Source organism: Capricornis sumatraensis, chromosome 1 (assembly GCF_032405125.1).
Source record: "Capricornis sumatraensis isolate serow.1 chromosome 1, serow.2, whole genome shotgun sequence".
Taxonomy (NCBI): domain Eukaryota; kingdom Metazoa; phylum Chordata; class Mammalia; order Artiodactyla; family Bovidae; genus Capricornis; species Capricornis sumatraensis.
The window spans coordinates 19,168,828-19,193,774 of NC_091069.1; the positions used below are offsets into that span (position 1 = coordinate 19,168,828).

The 24,947-nt window shown below is 46.7% G+C and overlaps 1 protein-coding gene across 1 annotated transcript in view; it reads left to right on the plus strand.

Annotated features, from left to right (window-relative positions):
• The window catches only part of GRHL1 (grainyhead like transcription factor 1), a 47,747-nt gene extending 33,579 nt beyond the window's left edge, over positions 1 to 14,168 (plus strand). The window contains exons 10-16 of the mRNA XM_068977693.1: positions 2,219 to 2,306; positions 3,540 to 3,679; positions 4,757 to 4,794; positions 7,723 to 7,814; positions 8,151 to 8,236; positions 11,964 to 12,028; positions 13,941 to 14,168. Coding sequence (XP_068833794.1) covers positions 2,219 to 2,306; positions 3,540 to 3,679; positions 4,757 to 4,794; positions 7,723 to 7,814; positions 8,151 to 8,236; positions 11,964 to 12,028; positions 13,941 to 14,055 — 624 coding nt within the window. The 3' untranslated portion in view covers positions 14,056 to 14,168. The remainder of the gene's footprint in view (positions 1 to 2,218; positions 2,307 to 3,539; positions 3,680 to 4,756; positions 4,795 to 7,722; positions 7,815 to 8,150; positions 8,237 to 11,963; positions 12,029 to 13,940) is intronic.
• Positions 14,169 to 24,947: the final 10,779 nt, after the last annotated feature.

Genomic DNA, 24,947 nt, shown 5'->3' on the forward strand with positions numbered 1-24,947 from the left:
TCTTCTTAGAGCCAAAAGAAAAACAATTGTTATGTCCATGTCCTTTTTCTAAAAATTCTAGGGAGAGGTTAAAGTTTTATCCATTTAATTAAAAAAAATTTTTTTAATGTGCTCACATCTTTCCCTGTGCCTTGTCCACACTGCTGCAGTCCCACCTATGTAGCTTTCATCTCTGGAAGATCAGTTTGGATCTATTTTATGTCTTCCAAGACTCTGCTTACCATGTTCAGTTTTTCCCACAGGCTCTTTGAGCACACGGACTGTGGCTTCGGTAGCCTAGCCGTGGATTCCCGTGTCAGTTCTGGGTTGTTGCAGTGGTTCCATCCTCCTCCTCACTCGGGGTTTCCTGGCTCCTGGGATCTTACAGGACACCAAAGGCAGTGACCTTGACCTTGCTGGCTGTCGGGTGTGCCTGTCAGCCGTGAGTCTTCCTGAGCCTTGTCCTGAGATCTGGCGAACCTCCTTGGAAACAGTTGCATCTTCCAGGTCTTCTGTTGGATCTTCCAGTTCTGCTAGGCGGGTCTGGGGGCTTCCCTGGTGGCCCACTGGTAAAGAACCCTCCTGCTAATGCAGGAGTTGCAGGTTCTGTATCCCTGGGTCGGGAAGATCCGCCTGGAGAAGGAAATGGCAACCCACTCCAGTATTCTTGCCTGGGAAATCCCACAGACAAGGGAGCCTGGCAGGCTACCGTCCATGGGGTTGCAAAGACTTTGATATGGAGTTATTTTTAGACCATCAGAAGGAACTGAGCAAGACACAGACCAACCCCAGACGGTAACGGCGAGGAGCCTGATGACCTTCGCCTGTTCTTCTCTGTCAGGGACGTAGTGTTTGCATCAGCGTCACGTAGCAGTGGTGATGGGCAAGTTTGTGTGTATTGCTACATTAGTGATGTATCGATAAACGTAGAAGGTGGTTTTTCATTCTATGTTTTAAAATGTTGTTTTATTGTATAATCATGCCAAATCAACTGGATGATTTTTATTGCCACTGTTTGCTATCAGGGAATGTATTTACTGAAGAATAAATAACCAGTTCTTTAACAGAAAAAAGTGCTACTCACTCAGTCGTGTCTGACTCTGCAGCCCATGGATTGTTGCTTTCTTGGCTCCTCTGTCTGTGAGATTCTCCAGGCAAAAATCACTGGAGTGGATTGCCACTCCCTTCTCCAGGGGATCTTCCCGACCCAGGGATTGAACCCAGATCTCCTGCATTGCAGGCAGATTCTTTACCGTGGAGCTGCCAGGGAATGTGAATAACTTTGTAAACAAATCTGCACCATCTAGACATAAATGCAAGTAGGTCAAGCAAAATAGCTAACGAATAATTTTGTTTCCATTTTGCCTACTTGCTCAATTTCAGGTTGCTTTGTTCCTAAGGTACTTGTGGGGCCACCTGTGCAGCACTGCTGTTCTTTGTGTAGTTCTGTGTACCATGTGTGTATATCCTCTTTGTAGGCCTGGGAGTAAAGCTTTCCTTTTAAGTGACTACAGATTTCTAGCTAAATATTTGCTCTTGTGAGTCATAGTTGGTTGGATCTATCACTTAGTCAATGCCAAGACCTTGGACAGAATCACAGTTTTCAGTAACCACACTGGCTGTGAAGTGAAGTGAAGTGAAGTCGCTTAGTCGTGTCCGACTCTTTGCGACCCCGTGTACTGTAGCCTGCCAGGCTCCTCTGTCCATGGGATTTTCCAGGCAAGAATACTGGAGTGGGTTGCCATTTCCTTCTCCAGTGGATCTTCCCAACCCAGGGATCGAACCCAGGTCTCCCGCATTGTAAGCAGACGCTTTTACCATCTGAGCCACATTGGCTGTACAGGACAGTATACTCAAAGTGGGATCAGCTTGTATTTTTTTCTCTCATTTTCTTGTTATTAGACGACAAGAAAAGTCACTTGTGTCTTTGAAGCCAGTGTGCAGTACGTTAGCTGATTTTCTTGGCTTCCATTTGACCTGGCCTCATCCATTGTTGAGGGGAATTCTGCCCTCTTAGTTTTTTAAACAAGGGTTTTCCTGTGATTTTTTTTTCTAGTTTAAAAATAGTTTTAAGAAAGGGCTTTTTTAGAGGAAACTACCATAATAAGCTCCACAAGTATCATAGGCAGTGCAGTGCATCTCCAAAGAGGAGGTATTTTCCCACCGAAGGTCAGGATAAGAGCTAAGCATTTTAAGAGGGCCAGTGAACAGAGCCACGTCTTGTCTTCTCTCCACCCAGGGAGCCGAACGAAAGATCAGAGATGAAGAACGAAAACAAAGCAAAAGAAAAGGCAAGTGCACTGACCCCAGCTCCCAGTTGAGCGCCTGTAAGTAGAAGTGTTTCTTCTGCCAAGCGTTTTAGACCTTTTCGTTCCAACAGTAACTCAAGTTTGTAAACAGAAGCTAGCGTAGTGGTTAGTTTCTCCTTATTGCTGAGAAGTGATATCTTTGCTTCCTTCAACCAGGAAGCAAGGACCGACGAGGGCTTGAACTAAGTCGTGCTCAGGGAACTCCAGGAAGGAGTCCTGAGTTTTTCCAGAGTTCAGACGATTTTGGCCCTCAGTTTTGGCTCCCATTCCTGACAAATAACACACATTCCACTTGAATAGCTGATAATGAGATTGGAACTGGCCTAGATTTTTAAGAGTAATAGTAACACCCTTTGGAATTCAGGTTGTCTTAATTTGAAATAGCGTGGTGTTCTTCTGTCAGATATTCTTAACACTTGTAGAATCTATAGGGCTTCTGTTTGGACGTTGCACCGGGAAAGCTTTTTTTTTTTCTTTTTCCTTTTTAATATGGCCAGCATTCATATTCACAGAATCCCGTAGCTCTCAGCTAAAAGGAAGGAAAAAAGCACACTCTGCACAGCTGGAGCTCGGACAGCTGCAACTGCTTTCTGCATGGCCGGCGCCCAGCAGATGTGGCCTGAGCATGCCCGTCCGGGCTCTGCCGCTGGCCTCACAGTGCAGCTCAGGAGATGTCCCTTCAGAGAGCCACTCAGCAGCTTGGAAAGCTCATCTCTAAGCACCTCAGGGCCGGGGGCTGGGGGACGGTGGAGTCTGTAATTTAGTAAATAAAGAGTTAGACAGTCACGTTGTCTCTTCGCCTCCCTGGCGTTCGGTTCTGAAGATGAAAGTCTGGAGTTGAGGTGCCTGTTCTGAAGTCAAGAGTACACCGCTGTCAGAACAGATTACCTAATGAGGAGATCCAGGGTGAAACTACCTCTAAATTATGTTTATACAATCGTTAAGTTTTAGCCTTTCAGGCAGAAGTATCACATACTTTGTCTCTGTTCTGGATCTTTCTCTGTGTGTGTGTGTGTCTTTGTGTTTAAACATGGCTTTTTCTCTCCTGCCTTTGGTAAGATGTGCGATTGATTTTAGTGCAAATACAAACACATTAAGTGTAATTTTTCGCAGTTCAGGCAGCATGACCTGTATCTGCTGTTCTGCTATAATTTAAGTTTCTTAAACAAGAAAGATGCTCTGTAGCCTGCCTGCAGTCTGGGAATAGAAGCTGCTGACTGTGGTGTCCTCGTGTTATTTTTTTTTTTTCAGTTTCCGACGTCAAAGTGCCGCTTCTTCCCTCTCACAAACGCATGGACATCACGGTTTTCAAGCCCTTCATTGATCTCGACACCCAGCCTGTCCTTTTCATCCCCGACGTGCACTTTGCCAGTCTTCAGCGGGGTGCTCACGTAGGTAACCCAGATCCCAGGGTGGCTGCTAGGAGGCGACAGGTCACAGAAGGAGAGTCTTTGGCAAACAGAAGCCAGAGCTTGGTGAGGTCTGCCCAGGGTTAGGGATCAGCTCTTTGGAGTGTCTGGTTCGGGCAACGTATTGTTCTCACGGTCAGGTGTGTGTAAGCATCATTGCCGTGGAACCACAGCCCCAGACTTAATTCTGACTTAATTCTGTATGGATGTTATCTGTTGGTGTCTTCAGCTCTTTAAAAGGCACTGGAATAATAACATGTGAAGTTGAGTCTGTGATCTTGTGAATTTCACTTCCATGGGTCTGGACAGGAGGGAAAAGCCAGAGGAATACCAGGAGTGGGAGCCTTAATAGGATGAAGGATGTCTGAGCGCTCTCCTCACAGTTTCAGTTAGGGGACCGTCACTGGCACATGTTTGGTCGCGTCTCGGCCACTAATCTGAAATTTATCAAAGCTGCAGTCACGCTCTACTTGGAGCAGAAGCTCAGTGGAGGTTGGACTTGGGTGGAGTGGAGCATGCCCTCCACCTGAGTTCAGGTAGATGCCCCAGAGACATATGCCAGGAGCTTTGTACACAGATTCCTACAGACAGATGTGTTTGCAGAGTTCTTCAGGAAAGGCGCTGCCAGGGTGTCCAGTTTCTCATGGGTCTAGGGTGAGCAGGGCTCACTAATAGTTTGCTGTAAAGGGCCCAAGAATAAACATTTTAGGCTTTTTGGGGGTTGAAGGCTCTCTGTTGTGACTTGCGTCTACTGTTATGGGGCCAAAATCACCATAAACACTGTGCCAGGAATGGGCGTGGCTGTGCACCAGTAAATACTGTATTTACATAAATGGGCATTAGGCCAGACTTGGTTCATGGGGTGTAGTTTGCCAGCTCCTGAACTGGAGGAGTTCAAGACATCTTTAAGAATCTGGTCATTGAATAATAAGGCTAACGGATTTTGTGTGAGATTGGTTACATTCCAAATTACTTTCGTTTTAGGAATAATTTGTTTAAGGTCTGAAATATTTTAGCATATGCTTGAAAAACAATCTTTTTTTTTTCCCTTGGTCTTAGGTCCTTCCCATTGCCTCAGAAGAGTTGGAGGGTGAAGGGTAAGGTTTATGTTTGGTTTTACTAAATTCTTTTTATTTTGAAACATTCTCAAACCTCTAGAATAATTACAATACAGAGAACTCCTTTTTTCCTGAGCCGCTGGAGAGTAAGTTGCTGGCGGTGACCCAACACCCCTGCGTCCTTGGTTGTTGTTGTTCAGTTGCTCAGTTGTGTCTGACTCTTTGTGACCCCATGGACTGCAGCACGCCAGGCTGCCCTGTCCATCACCAGCTCCCGGAGCTTGCTCAAACTCATGTGCATTGAGTCAGTGATGCCATCCAACCATCTCATCTGCTGTTGTCCCCTTCTCCTCCTGCCTTCAATCTTTTCCCAGCATCAGGGTCTTTTCCAGTGAGTCAGTTCTTTGAATCCAGTGGCCAAAGTGTTGGAGCTTCAGCTTCAGCATCAGTCCTTCCAATGAACATTCAGGACTGATTTCCTTTAGGATAGACTGGTTGGATCTCCTTGCAGTCCAAGGGACTCTCAAGAGCCTTCTCCAACACCACAGTTCAAAAGCATCAATTCTTCGGCACTCAGCTCTCCTTATAGTCCAACTCTCGTATCCATACGTGACTACTGGAAAAACCATAGCTTTAACTAGACAGACCTTTATAGGCAAAGTGATGTCTCTGTTTTTTAATACTCTGTCTAGGTTTGTATGTTTCCACAAATGAGGATGTTCCCCTGCATAACACAGTCAGAATGTTGACATCAAGGCCTTAGCACGGTACCAGCCAGTCCAGACTTTGCTGTTGTTCCAAAACTATCCTTTATGGCAAAAAAGAGTCCCTTTCAGACTCACACAGAGTCTTTCGTTGTCCTGGCTCCTGAATCTCCTTCCGTCGGGAATAGCCTTCACCTCTCCTTGGCTTTCCTGAGCTACTGCTTCTTCAGGTCACACTCCCGCCGTTTTGTAGGCTGTCCCTCTGTCTGGGTCTGTCCGTGGTTTCCTCTCAGGGTAGATGATGCATCTGGGCAGGACTGGCACAGACGAGGCCCTGCTCTCAGCGTGTCCTGTCGGGGACACGTGTTTTCAGGGCACTCCTGCTGGCAATGTTCGCTCTGGTCACTTGATTCAGACAGGCTCTGCCAGGCTTCTCTGCTGTATAGTGAAACTCCTTCTCCTCTTGTAGGTGTTTTGAGGGGAGGTGCTTTGTAAACATCTCACTCCTTGTCAAGCTTTTAACTTCTCATTTGTATTACATCAGCATGGACTTGTGGTTTCCCATTGTATTCAATACTCTATGATTCGGTCATCGTTTACTCTGCTCATGTGGTCCCAGGGCCAGCGGGGTCCCTCTCGCTTGCTCCTGGATCACTCCTGCTCGACCCTCCTGCCCTCACTGCTCTAGCACTTCCTCACCTTCTGCCCTACTCTGGCCCAGAATCAGCCTCTGCTCTAAGAAACCCAGGTTCCTTGTGGAGATCGAGCTTTGGAAAACCGGAGGAGCTTCACAGCCGGTTGCTGTGATGGTGTCGATGCCCCCTGCTCCCGGGGGCACCCTTCTCAGCCTCGCCAGCAGTGCTTCCGCCCAGCGCTCCACCCGCCCAGCGCTCCACCAGGCGAGGGTCTGGTCCCCTTCTGTGAGCCATCCCAGCTCCCCACGCCCACCCAAATGGGCCACGAGCCTCGCGGAAGACAGGCTCTCCACAGCCTCTCTAACTCGTGTTCTCAGACCTGAGTCCTGCAAGTACTTTCATTGGAGGGCTCTTCTGTGCTGGAAGCTGAGACACAGCATTTTAAGCTCCAGCTGCTATTCTTAAAGTGATGGTCCTGCTCAGAAGCTCGCACTTACTTCATTTTCAGTTGTTTTTTTTTTTTTTTACTATTTTCTTGCTCACTCACTGAGCCTCACAACAGTGAGCTCACTGTGACTTGTGCCTTTGATAGCCAGTCCCACCGGTTTCTTCACTTCTTTTTTCATGAAAGTCGCTCAGTCGTGTCCGACTCTTTGCGACTCCATGGACTGGGGTTCATGCAAGTCTCCAAACCAGAATATTGGAATGGGTGGCCTTTCCCTTCTCCAGGAGATCTTCCCAACCTAGGAATCGAACCCAGGTCTCCCACATTGCGGGTGGATTCTTTACCAGCTGAGCCACCAGGGAAGCCCAAGAATACTGGAGTGGGTAGCCTATCCCTGCTCCAGGGGCTCTTCCTAACCCAGGAATCGAACCGGGGTCTCCTGCATCGCAGGCGGATTGTTTACCAACTGAGCTATCAGGGAAGCCCTTCTTTCTTCATATGCACCTGGAAATGTTTCCCCTCCCTTTGTATTTCCACCAACACTGCCGTATTTTGGGGGGTTTGATGCTGTGATTGTCTCCAGAGTCGTCCCATTCGTCTTCTGCTCGTAGATCCTGGTGTCTGCTCCAGTCTCTGCCACACCCCGATTGTAGCCTTCTTGACTCTCAGAATGACCCCCTGATCACTGCAACATAAAAGTCTAAACTTCCTGAGAGCTGAGTGATCGAGGTTTTCTGGATTAGATTCATCTTCCTCCGGGACTTTCTGTCTCAGCCAGCCTGGCTGAGCATTTTCCCGCTCACACATCCTCCCTCTTTTGACGCACTCTCTCCTCTGTTACCACCTTCACACGCATCTCACATCCCACCTCCTTCATAGGTTTTTTTTTTTTTCCTGAAGAGAAACCCCATTCCTAAGAGGGCAGCTGGAGCTGTGTGAGAGCAACAGGGGTGTCCGGCAGGCTCCTGAGTGTGGTCCCCCTCTGCTATTCGGTCGCACGAGCCCGGGTCAGTCAGCTTCTTCCCTTGAGCCCCAGATTTTCATCCACAAAATAAAGGCTGGCCCATTTTAAAACGAAGGACATTTTAAATGTAAAATCCAGTGATAACACCTGGAAACTCCTTTTGTTTCTGCAAGTGATTGAAAGTGAAGTCACTAATTGCACACCTCGGATCATCTGCAGGTCCAGCTTGAAGAGGGGGCCGTACAGCTCGGAAGACGACTTTGTGATCCCGCCTCCTGCTAAGCTGACCCGGGTAGAAGAACCAAAGAGAGGTGTGTTGGTTTACGTTTCATAGTGGGATTTTCCAGTGGGAAGTGAGCTCTGAATCCAGCCAAAGCATGAATTCCTCAAGCAGACCTCATCAGTGTTGACTTCCCTTGATTGTTCCTCCATCAGAGCAGCTCCTCCTGGCTTGAGCCGGGACTTCCAGCAGAGTTAAAAAGAAGCTGAAAGCTGTGTTCCTTGAGACAGATTTTATATTGGTTCATGTTTGCCGTCCTTAACGTGGACGTCTCTTTTTATTTTTCCCAATACCCGCAATCCGTTTTCTTGTTTTGCTCCTATCAATGAATTACACTTTTCCCTCCTTCTTCCCCACTGGGGATCAGTGCTGCTCTACGTGCGGAAGGAGTCAGAAGAAGTGTTCGATGCCCTGATGCTCAAGACTCCATCCTTGAAAGGCCTGATGGAAGCTGTAAGTAGTAGGAGCTTCATAATCCTCTTACTTGCACAGAATTCGATCAGAACAAATTTTACCAGCCCATCCAGGTTCCTCGGTGGTGCTAAAGCCTTTCCTGAGTCCCAGCACCTTGTCTGTGGCCGAGGCACGTGCCACGTTTCACCCTGACCCCCACACCCCCAGCTTAGTCTTCAGCAGTTGCAAGGTTGTACCTACCTCACACCACTGTGCCCAGCACACCCATTGGTAGATAGTAATCACCCACCAGCGTCTAGTCCACTGAACTGAGTGGATTTGTAATGACCCTTGGAATGGTTTAACTTTCCTGTGCTTGGTTAAAGAGAGACTGCCACTTAACAAACTACTTAGAAGCCAACAAAAAATTATTTCTATCAAAATCTTGAAAACTTCCACACATAAAACAGTGGCTTCTTCATCGGCCTTTGAAACTCCTGATCTTGGGGAATGACTGAATTTGTGTCCAGACATTACCCGAAGCCTATTTGTGAAAAGGCAGAGTTGTGACCAGAGGTGACCACAGCCAGGTGATTTAAAGTGAAGTCACTAGTTGTACACTTCTGATCACCTGCATGTCCAGCTTGAGAAGGGGCCCATACAACTTCCATGGCTCAGAGATCCTTCTGCCGCAGCATCTCAGCAAATGCCCCAAGAGCACACTGACCCCAGCCTGCCCTTGGGGACATCATAGAGACACGAGAAGGGTGCCAGGCTGATCCCTGTTTTGGCTTTGCCCCAGAGTGAAATTCAAGGGGTCAGCACTGTGTCTTGATATGTATCCACCTCGGGCCCCTGTAAATTATCAGAATCTTTGAGCTCAAAGTGAGTCCATAACTCGGCTAGAAGCAGGTTTCCCCTGACTACTGCCAAATGTTGAATTCATTTAACAAACGTTTGTGAAGGGCCTACTTTGTGCCAGGCACTGTTCTTGGCACTGGAGATACCGGAGTACATGACCCAGTGCTGAATGGAGTTTACATTCTGGTTAGGAAGATGGCTACAGTGAAATCGGCAGAGGCCACTGTGTAATTTTCCAGGTAGCACTGATGGATGCGGGGAGACATACCAGTAACCTCAAATATGCAGATGACAACACCCTTATGGCTGAAAGCGAAGAACTAAAGAGACTCTTGATGAAAGTGAAAGAGGAGAGTGACAAAGTTTGCTTAAAGCTCAGCATTCAGAAAACGAAGATCATGGCATCTGGTCCCATCACTTCAGGGCAAATAGATGGGAAACAGTGGAAACAGTGAGAGACTTTATTTTTTGAGGCTCCAAAATCACTGCAGATGGTGACTGCAGCCATGAAATTAAAAGATGCTTGCTCCTTGGAAGAAAAGTTATGACCAACCTAGACAGCATATTAAAAAGCAGAGACATTACTTTGCCAACAAAGGTCCGTCTAGTCAAGGCTATGGTTTTTCCAGTGGTCGTGTGTGGATGTGAGAGTTGGACTATAAAGAAAGCTGAGCAGCAAAGAATTGATGCTTTTGAACTATGGTGTTGGAGAAGACTCTTCAGAGTCCCTTGGACTGCAAGGAGACCCAACCAGTCCATCCTAAAGGAAATCAGTCCTGAATGTTCATTGGAAGGACTGATGCTGAAGCTGAAACTCCAATACTTTGACCACCTGATGCAAAGAACAGACTCATTTGAAAAGACCCTGAAGCTGGGAAAGATTGCAGGAGGAGAAGGGGACGACAGAGGATGAGATGGTTGGGTGGCATCACCGACTAGACGGGCATGAGTCTGAGTAAGTTTCAGGAGTTGGTGATGGACAGGGAAGCCTGGTGTGCTGCAGACCATGGGGGTCGCAAAGAGTCAGACACGACTGAGCGACTGGACTGAACTGATGGATGCTGCGGGGAGAACTGAGGCAGTGCAGGGGGTGGCAGCCAGGGGGCGCTGTCTCTCGGTCTCTAAGAAGCGGATGTCACCGCAGCTCCTCTGCGCCTCAGCCAGCGGCGCCCAGCGCCACCTGTCGCCCTCTGCTCTGGGTCATTCGGCTTCCTGTGACTTCTCCCGGTTCCTCCGCTTCCTTGTCTCCTGATAGCCCCTCCTCACCTCTTGATGATGGAGAGAGAGGAGAGCGTGGAAAAGACTGGGACTCGCTGTGCAAATATAATTCATTCACAGTGCTTGAGGAATTCATCCCAGCCTCCCATCTCCTGGGCTGGGGGTTTCATAAACACAGTGATAGTCCAGTGGTACAGAAAAGAGGTGAACGTGTATGATGGCAGCTTGGATGTGGTTTCGATGTGTGTGATGTATCTTTGTTAGATTGAAAATGATCTGCAGGCCGGTCTTCTGAAGCCCCGATCTCAGGGCCGCCCAGAGCCGTGCTCTTCAGATCAAGGGTGGGCAGGGCGGTGACCCCTGGGTGGGAGCAGTCTGGATACCTCCTCAGGTAACAGTGTCTGACCTAGATTGAATCAGCCCCTGGTCCTTGGAGTAGCTGTCCCCTCCCTGTGCAGACAGCTCCACGCCCAAGAGGAAACCTCCAGAGCTCACTGCACTGTGTGGACCCCGCGTCCCTGGTCGGGAGGGAAGGTGGGCCAGGACTGGGGCCCTCGGCCACGCCTTAGCCAGAGCCCACTGCCCTCAAACAGTTCCTTCCTTCCGGTGAGTCTGTATCCGAAATGTACTCCTGCTTCGGGCTGGACACGCCTTAATCCCACGATAGTCGTGGGGTATGTGAGGTGAGGGTCTCTCTTTCCTGTTGAGAGGAGGCCAAGGTTTAGAACAGTTACCTGCCAGTGGAAACTGAGTCAGAACTGGCACCGTTTAGGCGTGTCTCACTCCAGAGTGAGGCCTTTGTGCACTGAGTAAAGTGCCTAGACAGGATGCTTGTCAACGCTCACGGAGCCTGCAGCTCAGAGAGGGGCCCTTGTGGACGTCAGCATGCTCGGAGCTCACAGCTCAGAGGGGCCCACGTGGATGCCAACATGCATGGACCCTGCAGTTTGGAGAGGGGCCCACGTGGATGCCAACATGCATGGAGCCTGCAGTTCGGAGAGGGGCCCACGTGGATGCCAACATGCATGGAGCGCTCAGCTCAGAGAGGGGCCCACGTGGATGCCAACATGCATGGAGCGCTCAGCTCAGAGAGGGGCCCACGTGGATGCCAACATGCATGGAGCGCTCAGCTCAGAGAGGGGCCCACGTGGATGCCAACATGCATGGAGCTCACAGCTCAGAGAGGGCCCCACGTGGATGCCAACATGCATGGAGCGCTCAGCTCAGAGAGGGCCCCATGTGGATGCCAACATGGAGCGCTCAGCTCAGAGAGGGCCCCACGTGGATGCCAACATGCATGGAGCGCTCAGCTCAGAGAGGTGGACCGAGGACTTTAGTTTTCTTGTTGCAGCAGCGTTCGCTCATCAGGCAGGACAAGTACAGCACACGGATTTTGGGTGGAAAGAGTAGGTCTGTACTTCCTCTGTAAACATAACTCTTCTCTGTAAGGTATTAATTTCAAAACACCATGGCCATATAATAGAGTTGTGACATCTGTGACTTTGGGAAGCAAGAGACCCCTGATTCCAGCTCTCTCCAAAGCCGGGTAGCCCCTCCTCCGCAGGATAGACAGGCGTTCATCTGTGTCTTTGTGTGTGCAGATGAGAGAAACAGAAAGCCAAGTGTCTGTACCACTGTATGAAGGTATTTGTTTTGTCAAGTCATGAACACACAACTTTGTAATATTATTTTTCTTTTGTTTCTTTAGATCTCTGACAAATATGATGTTCCCCAAGAAAAGATTGGGAAAATCTTCAAGAAGTGTAAAAAAGGGTAAGTGCTGACTGGCAACCTTAGACCTTCTGATGTCAGTGTCATAGAGCAGAGACTAGGAGTGATGTCAGTGTTATAGAACAGCCCCTCTGAGTGATGTCAGTGTCATAGAGCAGAGACTAGGAGTGATGTCAGTGTTATAGAACAGCCCCTCTGAGTGATGTCGGTGTCATAGAACAGCCTCTCTGACTGATGTCAGTGCCATAGAGCAGAGACTAGGAGTGATGTCAGTGTTATAGAACAGCCCCTCTGAGTGATGTCAGTTTTATAGAACAGCCCCTCTGAGTGATGTCAGTGTCATAGAACAGTCCCTCTGAGTGATGTCAGTGCCATAGAGCAGAGACTAGGAGTGATGTCAGTGTTATAGAACAGCCCCTCTGAGTGATGTCGGTGCCATTGAACAGCCCCTCTGAGTGATGTCTGTCATAGAACAGCCCCTCTGAGTGATGTCAGTGTCATAGAACAGCACTCTGAGTGATGTCAGTGTCATAGAACAGCCCCTCTGTTTGATGTCAGTGTTATAGAACAGCCCCTCTGAGTGATGTCGGTGCCATTGAACAGCCCCTCTGAGTGATGTCTGTCATAGAACAGCCCCTCTGAGTGATGTCAGTGTCATAGAACAGCACTCTGAGTGATGTCAGTGTCATAGAACAGCCCCTCTGAGTGATGTCAGTGTTATAGAACAGCCCCTCTGAGTGATGTCAGTGTCATAGAACAGCCCCTCTGAGTGATGTCAGTGTCATAGAGACTAGGAGTGATGTCAGTGTCATAGAACAGCCTCTCTGAGTAATGTTAGTGTCATAGAAAATTAATTTTATCCACCTGAATTTGTGCCCAGTCAATAACCAGTTATAGAAATATCAGTGCAAAAATAACAGTTTTTCATACTAGATTATCCACATAAAGTTGATTTATTTTTCTAGGGCATTTTTGTGCATTTTTTCCAAGTAAAATCTTTATTTCTCCCATGCTTGGCAGCAGTGCAGTGGCTCCAAATTCCAGAGCGCATGATGAAATTTACCAAGGCTGACAACAGTCACTGCCCCATTTATTGAGCCCCCATCATGAGTCGGGTGCTGGACCAGGCACACGTGTGTTACTTAATTCTCATGTTACCATTACTCTAAGACAGGAGTTACTACTCAGTTTCTGGATGAGGCAGCTGAGGCCCAGAGAGCCTAGGAAGATTTTCCAGAATCAGGGTCAGCTTAGTGTCGAGGCCAAGCTTCAAGTTCTGTTTGACCAACACCAAAGCCTTTGCTCCATCTCCCTCCACCCTCCTGCCCTTAGTCATGTTTTCAATCATGGAATGTTGCTTTTTTGTTCAGAAGTTAATATTTTTAGAATTGTACTTAAGTGTCAGTACTGTTTGGCATGGGTATACAGAGTAAGCATTTTGGGGCTTAATTCTAAAGCCTGTGGAATGTCCTCGATGGGCCTAGTGGGAAGGGTTGGCCTTGATAGTAGATTGGCTAAACTTTGAGGGTAACTCATTGGGAAAAAGAGTCGTCAGGGAGCTGTGGCTTCCAGACGCGTAGGTTGACTTGACTTATGTGCCTTCTGTAGCTGGACCATGTGATTCTTCTGTAGACTGACTTTGTTCACTGTAATAAGTACTGTTTATTGAAAGATCACTGCACACCGAAATAATAACTCAGCTACTGTGTTTTCTTTATCGTACACCCTGCACGTGAAGTGCTTCACCCAAGCGCCTCATTTCATCCCTACAACAACCATGTAAGATTGACCCTACTATTATACCCATTTCACAGATGGGGAAAGTGAGGCATAGGGAATGTAACTAGTTTGCCTCACATGGCACAGCTAGCAAGTGGCAGTGCTAGCTGTGGAGTTTGGGTGTTACTGCAGAGCAGGCAGGAGTGAGCAGGCCTGTCTCATCTCCCTTTTCCAGGATCCTGGTGAACATGGACGACAATATCGTGAAGCATTACTCCAATGAAGACACCTTCCAGCTGCAGATGGAAGAGTCCGGGGGATCGTTCAAGCTCACCCTCACTGAGATCTGAGGATGCCCCGCCCACGACTCCCAGCGAGCTCAGTGAAGCTGTCACCTGGGCTTTTGGGGTTGGCAAGCCACAGGTTCGCCAGTCGGCCACCTTCCAAATGTGGGTGGATGTCAGTGGAAGTTGGAGGTGGCACTGCTTTTGGCTTGGAGATAGCATTGAATGTATTGCATTGACATTTTTCAGATGACCCCAGAAAGCATATTTGAATTTTCTGCTATAAATACTTAGGATTAAAAGTGGAAACTTTGTTCCAAGATTTGCTAGGTTACCTGGGAACCTTTAGGATATCTGCTACATTATTTATGGAACTGTCTCTTCAGCACGGTGCACGTCAGACTCGGTGTGACTCTGACCGCCTCAGGTCACGGGCACGGTGCCCCCAGCAGACAGGGGTGCCCTCTCTCCTCGGCCTCTCATTCCCCAGTAAGTGTTTACTCCAACAGGGCAGGTTACCGAAATCTTCCTTTGCGACTCTCTTGAACATATCAACTGCCTCTATTATGAAGAACCCGAACGGTGACAGTGTGCCTCCGTCAGGCTAAAGCTGCATGTGTGTAAGTGCAATACGTCTTGAAGGCCTGTGTCTGTAAATGTGTACATACCTGTCCTATATAAATAGATAATATATACGTGTGGTGTCTGTACATACAGTGAGGAGATGCGAAGAGGTCTACCCTAAGGACTTTCTTGAGATGAGAGGATAAGTTATTTCTGACCACCTACACCCAGCAGGTAGCATGCTGTGCTTAGTGAATCCTGCTCACAAGCTTTCTCTGGGTTTTTCCGAACACAGCCACCATTCTGTAGCATGGCAAAACCTCAGATGACAGAGATGCTGCACGCTCTTGAGAAGGTTGTTATTTGGATGTCTGCCCTGTTTAACAAATGAAGTAAAGGAAAAAGCACTACTGCAGCTCACGTCTGTTGTGTCTGCTAGTATCAGTCAGGTGTCCCCGACAGCGGGAAAAAACGCAGTGGTCACGGCGCGTACTGTCGTCACCGTGAACCAGGAGATGCAACTCGGGTCGGAGTGCTTCCAGATCTCTGTGCTATAGGAAATGACTTCTGTTTTATCACGTTTCAGAACCTCCAGGCTTTACAGTTCTAAAAAGCATTCATGAGTTTATGAGACTGTATTACCATGGGGAACCTTTTTATACATGTTTAAATATATAAAAATACTAAAGAGTGTAATTTTGTAACGGAAATAAAAATTGCAGGTATCTTTAGGTTCAGGGAAGTAGAATAGGCTCTTTGTATACATAGGATTGATAGTTGCATTCTTCCATTAAAATATTCTAATGAAGTATGTGAACTAAATTGCTGGCTTTCTAAGATAAGATCTTATGGGACACGGGTCATATAATAATGTTTTGTATTTTGTTTTATGAAATTGATTTTGTCTTATTTTTAATTGTATAATTGAAGATGTATTTTAAACCAAAGGGATTAAATTTTTATATGTCTATTTCGTAATATGTCCTTTCCTGTTATTTAGCTTGGCGTTTCCTTTCATTAGTCAGTAAAAGCAGAATCTGAGATCTTAAAAAGTAGAGCTGAAAAGAATCAGCTTCGTGTTTTCTCCTTGTTTCCCAGCATGTAAACTTGGGAAAACTCTCTTCCTTCCTCTTAGTCTTGCCTTAGAGGGTCTGAAATGATCTGAGTAATTGTTAACTGAGGGGGTCCCAACTGAGTTTTTAACTACCTCCAAAATTTAACCACCAAAGCTTAAGGTAAATGCTTTCAAACCTGAAATCTCAGGGTTCTTAGTTTAAAGCTGAACAGAAAACGTTTGGTTTAAAAATCTACCAGGGACTTCTCTGGCAGTCCAGTGGTTGGGACTCTGCATTCTCACTGTGGAGGGTCCAGGTTCCATTCCTAGTCAGGGAAGTAAGAACCTGTAAGCTGTGTAGCTTGGCCAAAAAAAAGGAACAAAAAGCTACCAGTAATGTTTCAGATCATCAGAATTTCTAAATCAAACGGCTGTTGTTAAGTACGCACCGGTAATCCAGGGCCAAAATGTGATAGACACTTAAGTATATTTCTAGTGAACACATCATCACAGAAATGAAGTAACTCCCAGGGAGGTCTCCTGCAATGCCTGTGGACCTCTTGCTCTAATCGTGGGGCCACAGGTCAGAACTCCTGAGGGGGAGACCCCGTGCGTGGTCCCCTGAGGCCCCAGAGCCTGTGGGTTGGGGCCTTTGTGGCCTCTCCCAGGGGACCCTTCTGGACTCTGCTGCCCTGTCCCCTCACACTTCCTGCCTTCCCTCTGTCTTTGTTTCTTTCTCCCTTGGTCACTTAGCTTTTGCCTTTTGTCTCAGAGCTTGGCTTTGCCCTGGAGGCGAGGGGCTTCTCCAGTCTCCCCAGTGGAGAGCCCAGGTCTCCTGACCCTGCACACACACACACACACACACACACACGGCACCCTGTGACCCTAACCTGCCCACCACCCTCCCCAGCCTCTTGTCTCCCTGGATTGCTGGCAGCCTGCCTGGTGCCCAGGTGCTCAGTCCATTATCCTGCAATGATGAGGTGACAAGCTGGTGCCCTTGACGAGATGGGTTAGAAGTCAGAAGCTCAGAAGTGAGCGTGGCTGGACCTGGCCCCATGGCACGCAGTGGGGGTCATCTGCCTAACCTGGCGGCAGTCAGGAAAGCAGCGCCTGAGACAGGGCCCTGGAGCAGGGGTGTCAAGGAGCCTTCTGGACGTCATGGGACGGAGTCACAAGGGGTGCATGCGGCCCAAAGGTGCAGAGGGCGGGGTCACCACGCCTGCTTCCGCCGACCGGGTGTGCACTTGTTCAAGGTCAGTGTCCTCTGTCCACCCTGTGGAGCTGGCATCATCCAACATCAGCAACATCTGCATCTCACCTGCAAACACTGCCACCAGCATACAAGCACGGCCTGCTGGGCGGTGTGGTCAGGCCTTGAACCCATACCCTGGCTGCCCTGAGGGCGTCACAGCAGGTGTGCACCAACAGGCCACAGTCCCTTCTCTGCTCTGATCACTTATGTCTCACACACACACCCTCGATCCTGAACTCCTTTAGCCATCATCCCCCTTCAAATCTTTTAGCCAAATTTTAGAAAATTTTACAAATGTAACGCATGCCAAGAAAAAAAACACACGCCAGGAGACGGAATGAGGAGAGCTCCAGGAGAGCGTCTCCGACAGGTGAGCTTTCTGACACCCAGTCCGACGCCCCAGAGAGAACCAACCATGCATTCCTCCAAGGCCAGAATCCTCCAGGCAAACTCAGGTGCACTGTGCATATTGTTTTGCAGGTAGGGTCATACTGTTCTTTGCAGATATTTTCATTTATCACTATTCTTTAGACAAGAGTTCTTTTTAGTGACTGCATTGTATTCCATTGTAGAAACGACCACCACCTAATCAGTACCCAGGGCTTCCCTGGTGGCTCAAATGGTAAAGAATCTGCCTTCAGTGCAGGAGATGTGGGTTCGATCCCTGGGTCGGGAAGATTCCCTAGAGGAGATTCCAGTATTCTTGCCTGGAGAATCCCGTGGACAGAGGAGCCTGGTGGGCTACAGTCCATGGGGTCACATAGAGTTGAACACGACTGAGTGACTGAACAACAAATCAGTACCTACTGATAGACATTTAGACCAAGATTTTGCTATTACAAGCATTGCTGCCAAAAAATGTAGAAAGGGCTGTCCTTCCATACCTGTGAAGTGGAACTGCACAGTGAGTTCTTAGCAGAGGAGTACTGAGTCAGAGACAGTGGTCAGTAAACTTTCTGTAGAGACTGTGAAACTGCTATCCAGAGAGAACCAGTTTCATTCCTGCCCACTGACTGTGAGTCTGTCTCTCGACGTCTCAGCGCTTTGATTCGTGTGTCTGTTGGAGGGGAGTTGAGCGTAACTTCTTGTTTGGGGGCTGTTTGTTCTTTGTTCTCTGTTTACCTCCTTGAAAGACTAATCTGTTTATTGTCCCGCTTCCTCATTTCTTACGCACTCAGCCTGGGGGCAGCCTGACTTCTGTCCCTGCCACACCGTGCAGTGAGCTCAGTGCCAGGTGCTGGATGGTCTCCTTTAATCCTCCCAGGGCCTGTGAGTGGGGCATACCCCCATTTCACAGCTGAGGCCCAGGAGATGGCACCGCTAGGGAAAGAAGCAGTGTGTCCAACTCCAAACCTCCAGTTCTCTCCACTGCCATATGCTGTGTCCACTGCAAATGCTCCGGCCAAGGTTGCGGATGACCTAGCTGCTCATCTTCTCTCTCTCTCTCTCTCTCTCTCTCTCTCTCTCTCTCTCTCTCTCTCTCTCTCTCTCTCTCTCTCTCTCTCGGACATTTGACCATAAAGAAAACCTCAATTTCTTTGGCTTTTGTGATGGGTATATCAGCTAGAAAGTTTTGGTTGCAAAATCAGAAATGGCAAGCTGGTTAAACAATAAAGGAAATGTATTGCTCTCCTAACACTGAAGCTGAAGGTGTCCTAGGTTGGTCCTGGACCTTGATGTCACTGGCAGCCTAATTTCTTGCCTCCTTTTGGGGCTCCATCCTAAGTTTTACTCTCCCTGTGTGGTCTCAAGATGACTGCCAACAATTCCTAAATCTGTGTGTCTCCTGGTTCAAGTCCAGAGGCGCAGGACTCCCAGCAAATGTCCTGAAATTCATTTGGATCAGAACATCTCAGTTTACCCATCCGCTGGTGAACTGTCATTAGTTGTCTCCAAAAAATTCTCCTCCCCTCAACCACACGGCTTGGATAATTGAAATCAGGGCTTTGGGGAGATAGGAGAGGGGACACGGGTCAGAGAAAGAATAAGACATGCTTACCAGGCAGCATCCTCTGATCCTCCTATGTCTGGCTGACCCTCTCTGACCCCACACCTGCCCAGGAAGTGCTGCTCTTCTCATCTCTCCATCCTCAGATTCTAATGTCTTGAGCATAGACTATTCCCAGATTTCTTTCTCCAATCCAAACTGTCCCTTTAGCTCCAAATCCAAACCATATTGAACATTCTCTGCCAGGCTCAGGGGTATCCTGAGTCTCCAGCCCTCAGACAGTTCTAGTCTGAGGGCACCTCGGTCACCTTGTCATTCCACTGATGAAATAGGAATGGCAGGAAATAGCTTCTCCAGAAAACTGGTGAGTACCTGTGTGCAAAGGGGAGAAAACCACAGGAACTCAGCGGGCTGTCTTTAAAATTCCTGGGGGGGTCCAGTGATCTGGGGCATGTCAAGATAACCCTCCAGGGTGAAGGTCCTCCCCTTTCATGCTCCCCACCCCTCACGACCCTGCCCCCCAGGCTCCTTCTCATTTTTTTTCATAGCACTTGTTGCTTTCTAACCTACCATGTGCTGTGCACATTTGCTTCAGTAGTGTTTGACCCTGTAGCCTCATTGATCATAGCCTCATGGATCATGGCCCAGCAGACTCCTCTGTCCATGGGGATTCTCCTGGCAAGAATACTGGAGTGTGTTGCCATGTCCTCCTCCAAGGAAGGGATCTTCCTGACCCAGGGATTGAACCTGAATTGCCTGTGCCTCCTCACTGCAGGCAGATTCTTTAGCACTGAGTCACCGGGGAAGCCCAACATTTCAGGCAAGTGGAATCTTCCCAGACCAGGGATCAAAACTGTGTTCCCTGCAGTGACAGGCGGATTCTTAACCACTGAACCACCAGGGAAGTCTGGCCTGCAGGACCTTAGTCATGGCATGTGGGATCTAGTTTCCTGATCCGGGATCAAACCCAGGCCCCCTGCACTGGGAGTGCCAAGCCTTAGCCACTGGACCACCTGGCAAGTAACCTAACCTACCATATATCTTACTTGATTATTATGCTTATTGCTTGTCGTTCACCTCCTGTTATGCCCAAGTCGCAAAATCTCCCAATGACCACCATGGAGCCGATATCCGATGCAAAAGCAAGAGAGTTTTTATTACCAAGCTCAAGCTGGGGCTCCCACCGATACCGACACAGAGGCTATAGGGAGGAGCCCTGAGTTTGGGGTTACAATGCTTTTATAGGGAATATTCAGGTAAAAGGGTAAAAAGGGGGTGTTCAGGCTGAAGGACAACTGATTGGTTACTTTCTTCTATAGGGTTTGTGTGTGGATTCTTGATTGGTTTTTACTTTCAAGGTAAATCACAAGTTCCTGAACGTTAAGTCAGGAGGTTTAACCTAAGGGCCGATTGGCTTGTGGGCAGTGGGGCAAGGTTGGGTAATATCCAAAGTCTAAGTCTGCCTGGAACCTTTACAAAATGGAGTTCTTTTACAAGATGGAATAGCTTAGGCTCTTCATTCCCCCCTTCTCAAGGACCCAAGACAGACCCGATCATGGGTCTGTGGTTGGCTTTATATCGTCTTTTACCAGGGGTGGGTTTGGTAGGGCTGCATATTGGGACCTAAGCACCATAAGCTGCACCATGTTGATGCGGCCTTTGATTAAGTTTATCAACTTATTTAGTAAACATGGTCCGAAAGTGAATAGCAAGAGTGAAATGATCAAGGGCCCAGCCAGAGAAGATATGAGGATCGTGAGCCAGGGAGATGAACTGAACCAGGATTCAAACCAACTCTGAGACTTTTCTCTTTCTCTTTTTCTCTGACTCAGCCCTTCTCTTATCTCGGCCAGGGACTCCCTGACTATCCCCGAGTGATTCACATAAAAACAACGTTCTTCCCCTAACGCAGCACATAGGCCCCCTGAGAGACTTCATACTCAAGATACTTCTTGGGAATTGGGGCGGAGGTCTCTTTCTTCGGTAACTTCTTCCTGCTGTGCGTGGGCGTAGGCCTGCCTAGCAGAGCAGAAGTCTCCCTCTCTACCTGATCTAAGTTGGGGTTTTCCACATCTGAAACCAGCTTCTACCCTTGTAGTAACAGCAATTTAGTTGGCCCCTCTCCGAGATGAAATAGACAAGGGCCAAACAGGAGACCTAACAGGATGGTCATCTCTGGTCCCCGGAAACAGAAGGCAACATTTGGGGTGAGGGTTGCAGGCTTTGTGACCCTTTCTGATTGGTTGGTGGTGAGGCAACAGAGCTGTGCTCCAGGAATCTTGTGTTCAGTCTGAAGTTACCATCTCCCACCTGGGTGGGGGCTCAAAGACATTATATGCATATTTCTTTGAGTAGGAACCAGGACTCCGTCTGGAGGCTGTACCAACTTTTGATTGTTTCTGTTTTTGTATCCCCTCCCTTCCCTGATTAGCAATTGTTTGAATCCACACTTTGGAATTCAGGGAAGGTCAAGGAGGCTGAACAAAGTCTATATCCTACAGATAAGAAATGGAGAACACAGAACAGATCTGTACTCCAGAGCCCCACCGAGTCCCGCTCAGTTTTAATTTTAGGGGACTAGGCAACTATGACTGTAATAACTTTCTGTCAAAATGGGGCATAGGACTGCCCCAGCTTGGAGTATAGACACTGAATTGGAAGTATTTCTGAGTTCCAAGTTCTAGATCTGAGTCTTGTATGATTAAAATCCTAATTCCTTGGCCTGCCATTTTGGTGTAACAGACCCAATTAGAAGTAGTTGGAGAAGTGATAACTGGAGTTTAGTAGACAAAATAAATCTCATTTCTTTTTAGAAGAATAGGCCTGTAACCCAGTCTGGACCTGGCACTTCAGGGAGACTTGTAGCCATGTAGCCAGTTGCCTAGTTTTATAAAAAGTAAGGTTACTAGCTTCCAGCGACATTGTTTTGAAAATGGTAACATCCAAGCCTGACATGACTCAGAAAACTCAAGTGTTTAGCAATAGAAAGTCTAATCTGAAAGTACACCCATAGCATCACCTAGTTATTTCCCAGGATATCTGAACCATAGCTACTCTATTTTGACTTTTAATTGTAAACTTTTCCTTAATAGCCAAAGCAGATTTCACCGTTAATGATGTCAGTGTTTCTCTAGGTACGAGAAGATGCAAGAATTGGGATTCATAAAATCTTCTCCTGAAAAGATCTAACTATCTGAAGGCCTGTTCTGCCAGTTTTTCCCAGAGCACAGAGTGCCTCATTCCTGATTTTCACCCTGAACTTCTTTCAGGGGCGTTGAAAGTCAGCAGTTGCAGCGGCCATGATTTAATCTTTGTAGATGTAGATGGTGAGTGTCAGTCTTCAGTTGGCAGAGCCCCTTTTTGCTCATAAACTCGACCATGATTTTGAGGGGGGCATTTCATGACCATTTTATCCCGTGGTGCTGAGAATGTCCATTCTCAGGTTTGGCAAAGATCTGTTGACAGGCCACTCAATGTGCTATTACTGGGCTAAGCCATAAAACAGTATCCAAAATTCTCTGGACCACCTGTCTTACTAGCTTCTTGGTCCAGGAAAATATTCCCTCTTGTTGCTTCTGGCCATATCTAGAGTTACCATCATCGATCTCATATGGGACTATATATTATTCTATTAGAGGCCTCACACACATATTTAATAGTGTAAGAAACAGCAATTTTGTAAAACAGGTGAAATACAAATAACATAGATAGCAGCACTAGTAAAGTCACAAGTAAGACTTATGTTAAGAACTTCCATTAGATGTAGCCCAGTATATCTCAGGTCATCTGCACAGTGACCTGAATATGACTATAATTTTTTTTTTTAAGTAAATTTTCTCTGGGCCAACCACTTAGAGTCTGGCAGTAGAGAAATTTACCAAGGTAACCCAGAACTAGACACAGGTAATTGGCCACAAACCCAACAATTGGATTGATTTTTAAAACTAGCATAGGATCATGCCTATAATAGAAAAGCATTTGACTTATATGCAAAGGTCTAAGAAGTCAAGAAAACATAAATGATCATATGAATCAGGTCCAGCATCTCGGGGAAGCTGTCTACCTCTGATGTCGTCGTCTCCTCATCCTGGTGTAGTGTAAAAAAAAAGTCCTTCCATCCATGTTGGAGACAGTCCCTTAAATTATTATTTTTTTCCAGTCCTGGTTGCAGGTCAAGAGGCATCTGATCTTTATCCAAAGATAGATTACTGAGATAAGCTTCGGAAAAAAACTTAGGGCGTTCTTCAAGAATTCAATTAAAATTTACATTAATATCACATAACAGCAAAGAACTATCTAAGATATAAGTCTTACTAGATGCAGACCTCCATTAACAAACTGGTATTTAACATTTTGAAATATCTTTTTCTCCTTAAAGTTACCCTTATTTTTATTAAATATAACCAAATTAAGGCTAGTTTGTTTGCTAAATAGGTCTGTTCTCACCAATTTTGGTCTGATGATTTTTATAACCATAATTGATTATAGGCTTTTTATTTTGCTGAAACATTTATAGAGTCTCAGACTGAACTTTTAAAATAAAACAGGGCTGGGAAACTTACACCAAAGGCTTATCAAAGATTTTGCCTAACAAATCTAGGTGGATTCTTCCCTTTTTAAGGTCTCAAAAACTTCTTGAGATTTTTTGTACCCATGAGATAACCTTCCTAACTCATTTGATAAACTTACTGGAAACCTAAGAACTTCCAATTTTGGGAGGAGTCAGATAGAAAATATAATTGTTTTGTTTATAACGTTTAATTTTACCAAAGTATAGTCATAATTAGTTTGAGAGGAAGATTTTCCCTACTCCCTGAAAACATAAGATTCAAACCCATAATTTTTCAGATAGAAACCATAAAAGTTATAAGCATATTCACTGGTTCATTCAGTTCTTTTGTTAACTTTTGTGAAGTCATCAGGTTTTCCATTAAAATACCAGGACATATCAGAATGTTAAAAACTCCATATAATTTCTAGGATATCTGTATTAGTAATTTTACCATACATTATAACATGAGCAGATTTATTACTCATTTGATAATCTTTTCCATGTAATTTAACCAACCAAATAAACACAGTTTAATATCTCTCTTTGGGATGTTCCAGGGGCCCTTTGAAGCACCCCAAAGTTAGCTAGAGATCAAAAGAACTTCAAAAGAGTTCTATTTAGGAAGTTTTATCAAAAAGGTCAATTAAAAGGGTTTAGAACATTTGGTCAGATTTAGTCAATGTTGATGGGTGTATCACTTGAGGTAATTTCCTTGTGGACAAACTTGTAACAGATATAATATTTAACTTATATTAAACCTAGGTACAATGAAAATATTCTACTTAATGTTAATTACTCTAAGACATGTCTGTGTTAGGTCCACAAACAAACATTAATATCAGGTATTTAACATTGAATATTTCCCAGTTCACATGAACCTGGAATTTATTGTTTAATTTAGAATTGCTTGATTTGTAAGCGCTTACCTTTTTTAAGCCAAATAAATAGAGCTCATATACAAATTAACCTAAAAAATATTACCCAGAGACAAAGACATACCAAGACATATTTAGACAGGCACAGTGCAAGATCTAGCTTCAAGTCTTTTTTCCCTTTTTCCTCAGTGTCAGGAGTTAGAGATAGTCTAGATAAGTGTTCCTGAGAGCCCTGGTCTCAAGGCAAAGGGAAAGAAAATCAAGTTCTAACAAAATGGCGGCAGGTCTAAACCACATGGTGGCCAGACAAAGCAAAATTTCCTTCTCCAGGGGATCTTCTCAACCCAGGGATCGAACCCAGGTCTCCCATATTGCAGGCAGACGCTTTAACCTCGGCTCCACCAGGGAAGCCCTTAAATACAAAAATACAGTCTCTCAGAAAACCTCCTATAGAGACACAGAACTTCAGATCTAAGTACTAACATCAAAGATTTCAAGGGAGGAAAGGAAGCCAGGTTGAAAAAGAAGGGGGAGGAGGTGGGAGAGGGGGGCAAAAGGGGTGGCCTTACAGACGTCTCCAGCCACCTACAGATACCCAGGCATTACGGGACTTTTCCCTGGGCCTCCAGAGAAGGGAGGACTGGAACTCGGCCCTACCAGAAATCAGAACCAGAATTCGAGTTCTCTGCCAAGAGGAGGTGATCAGTCTC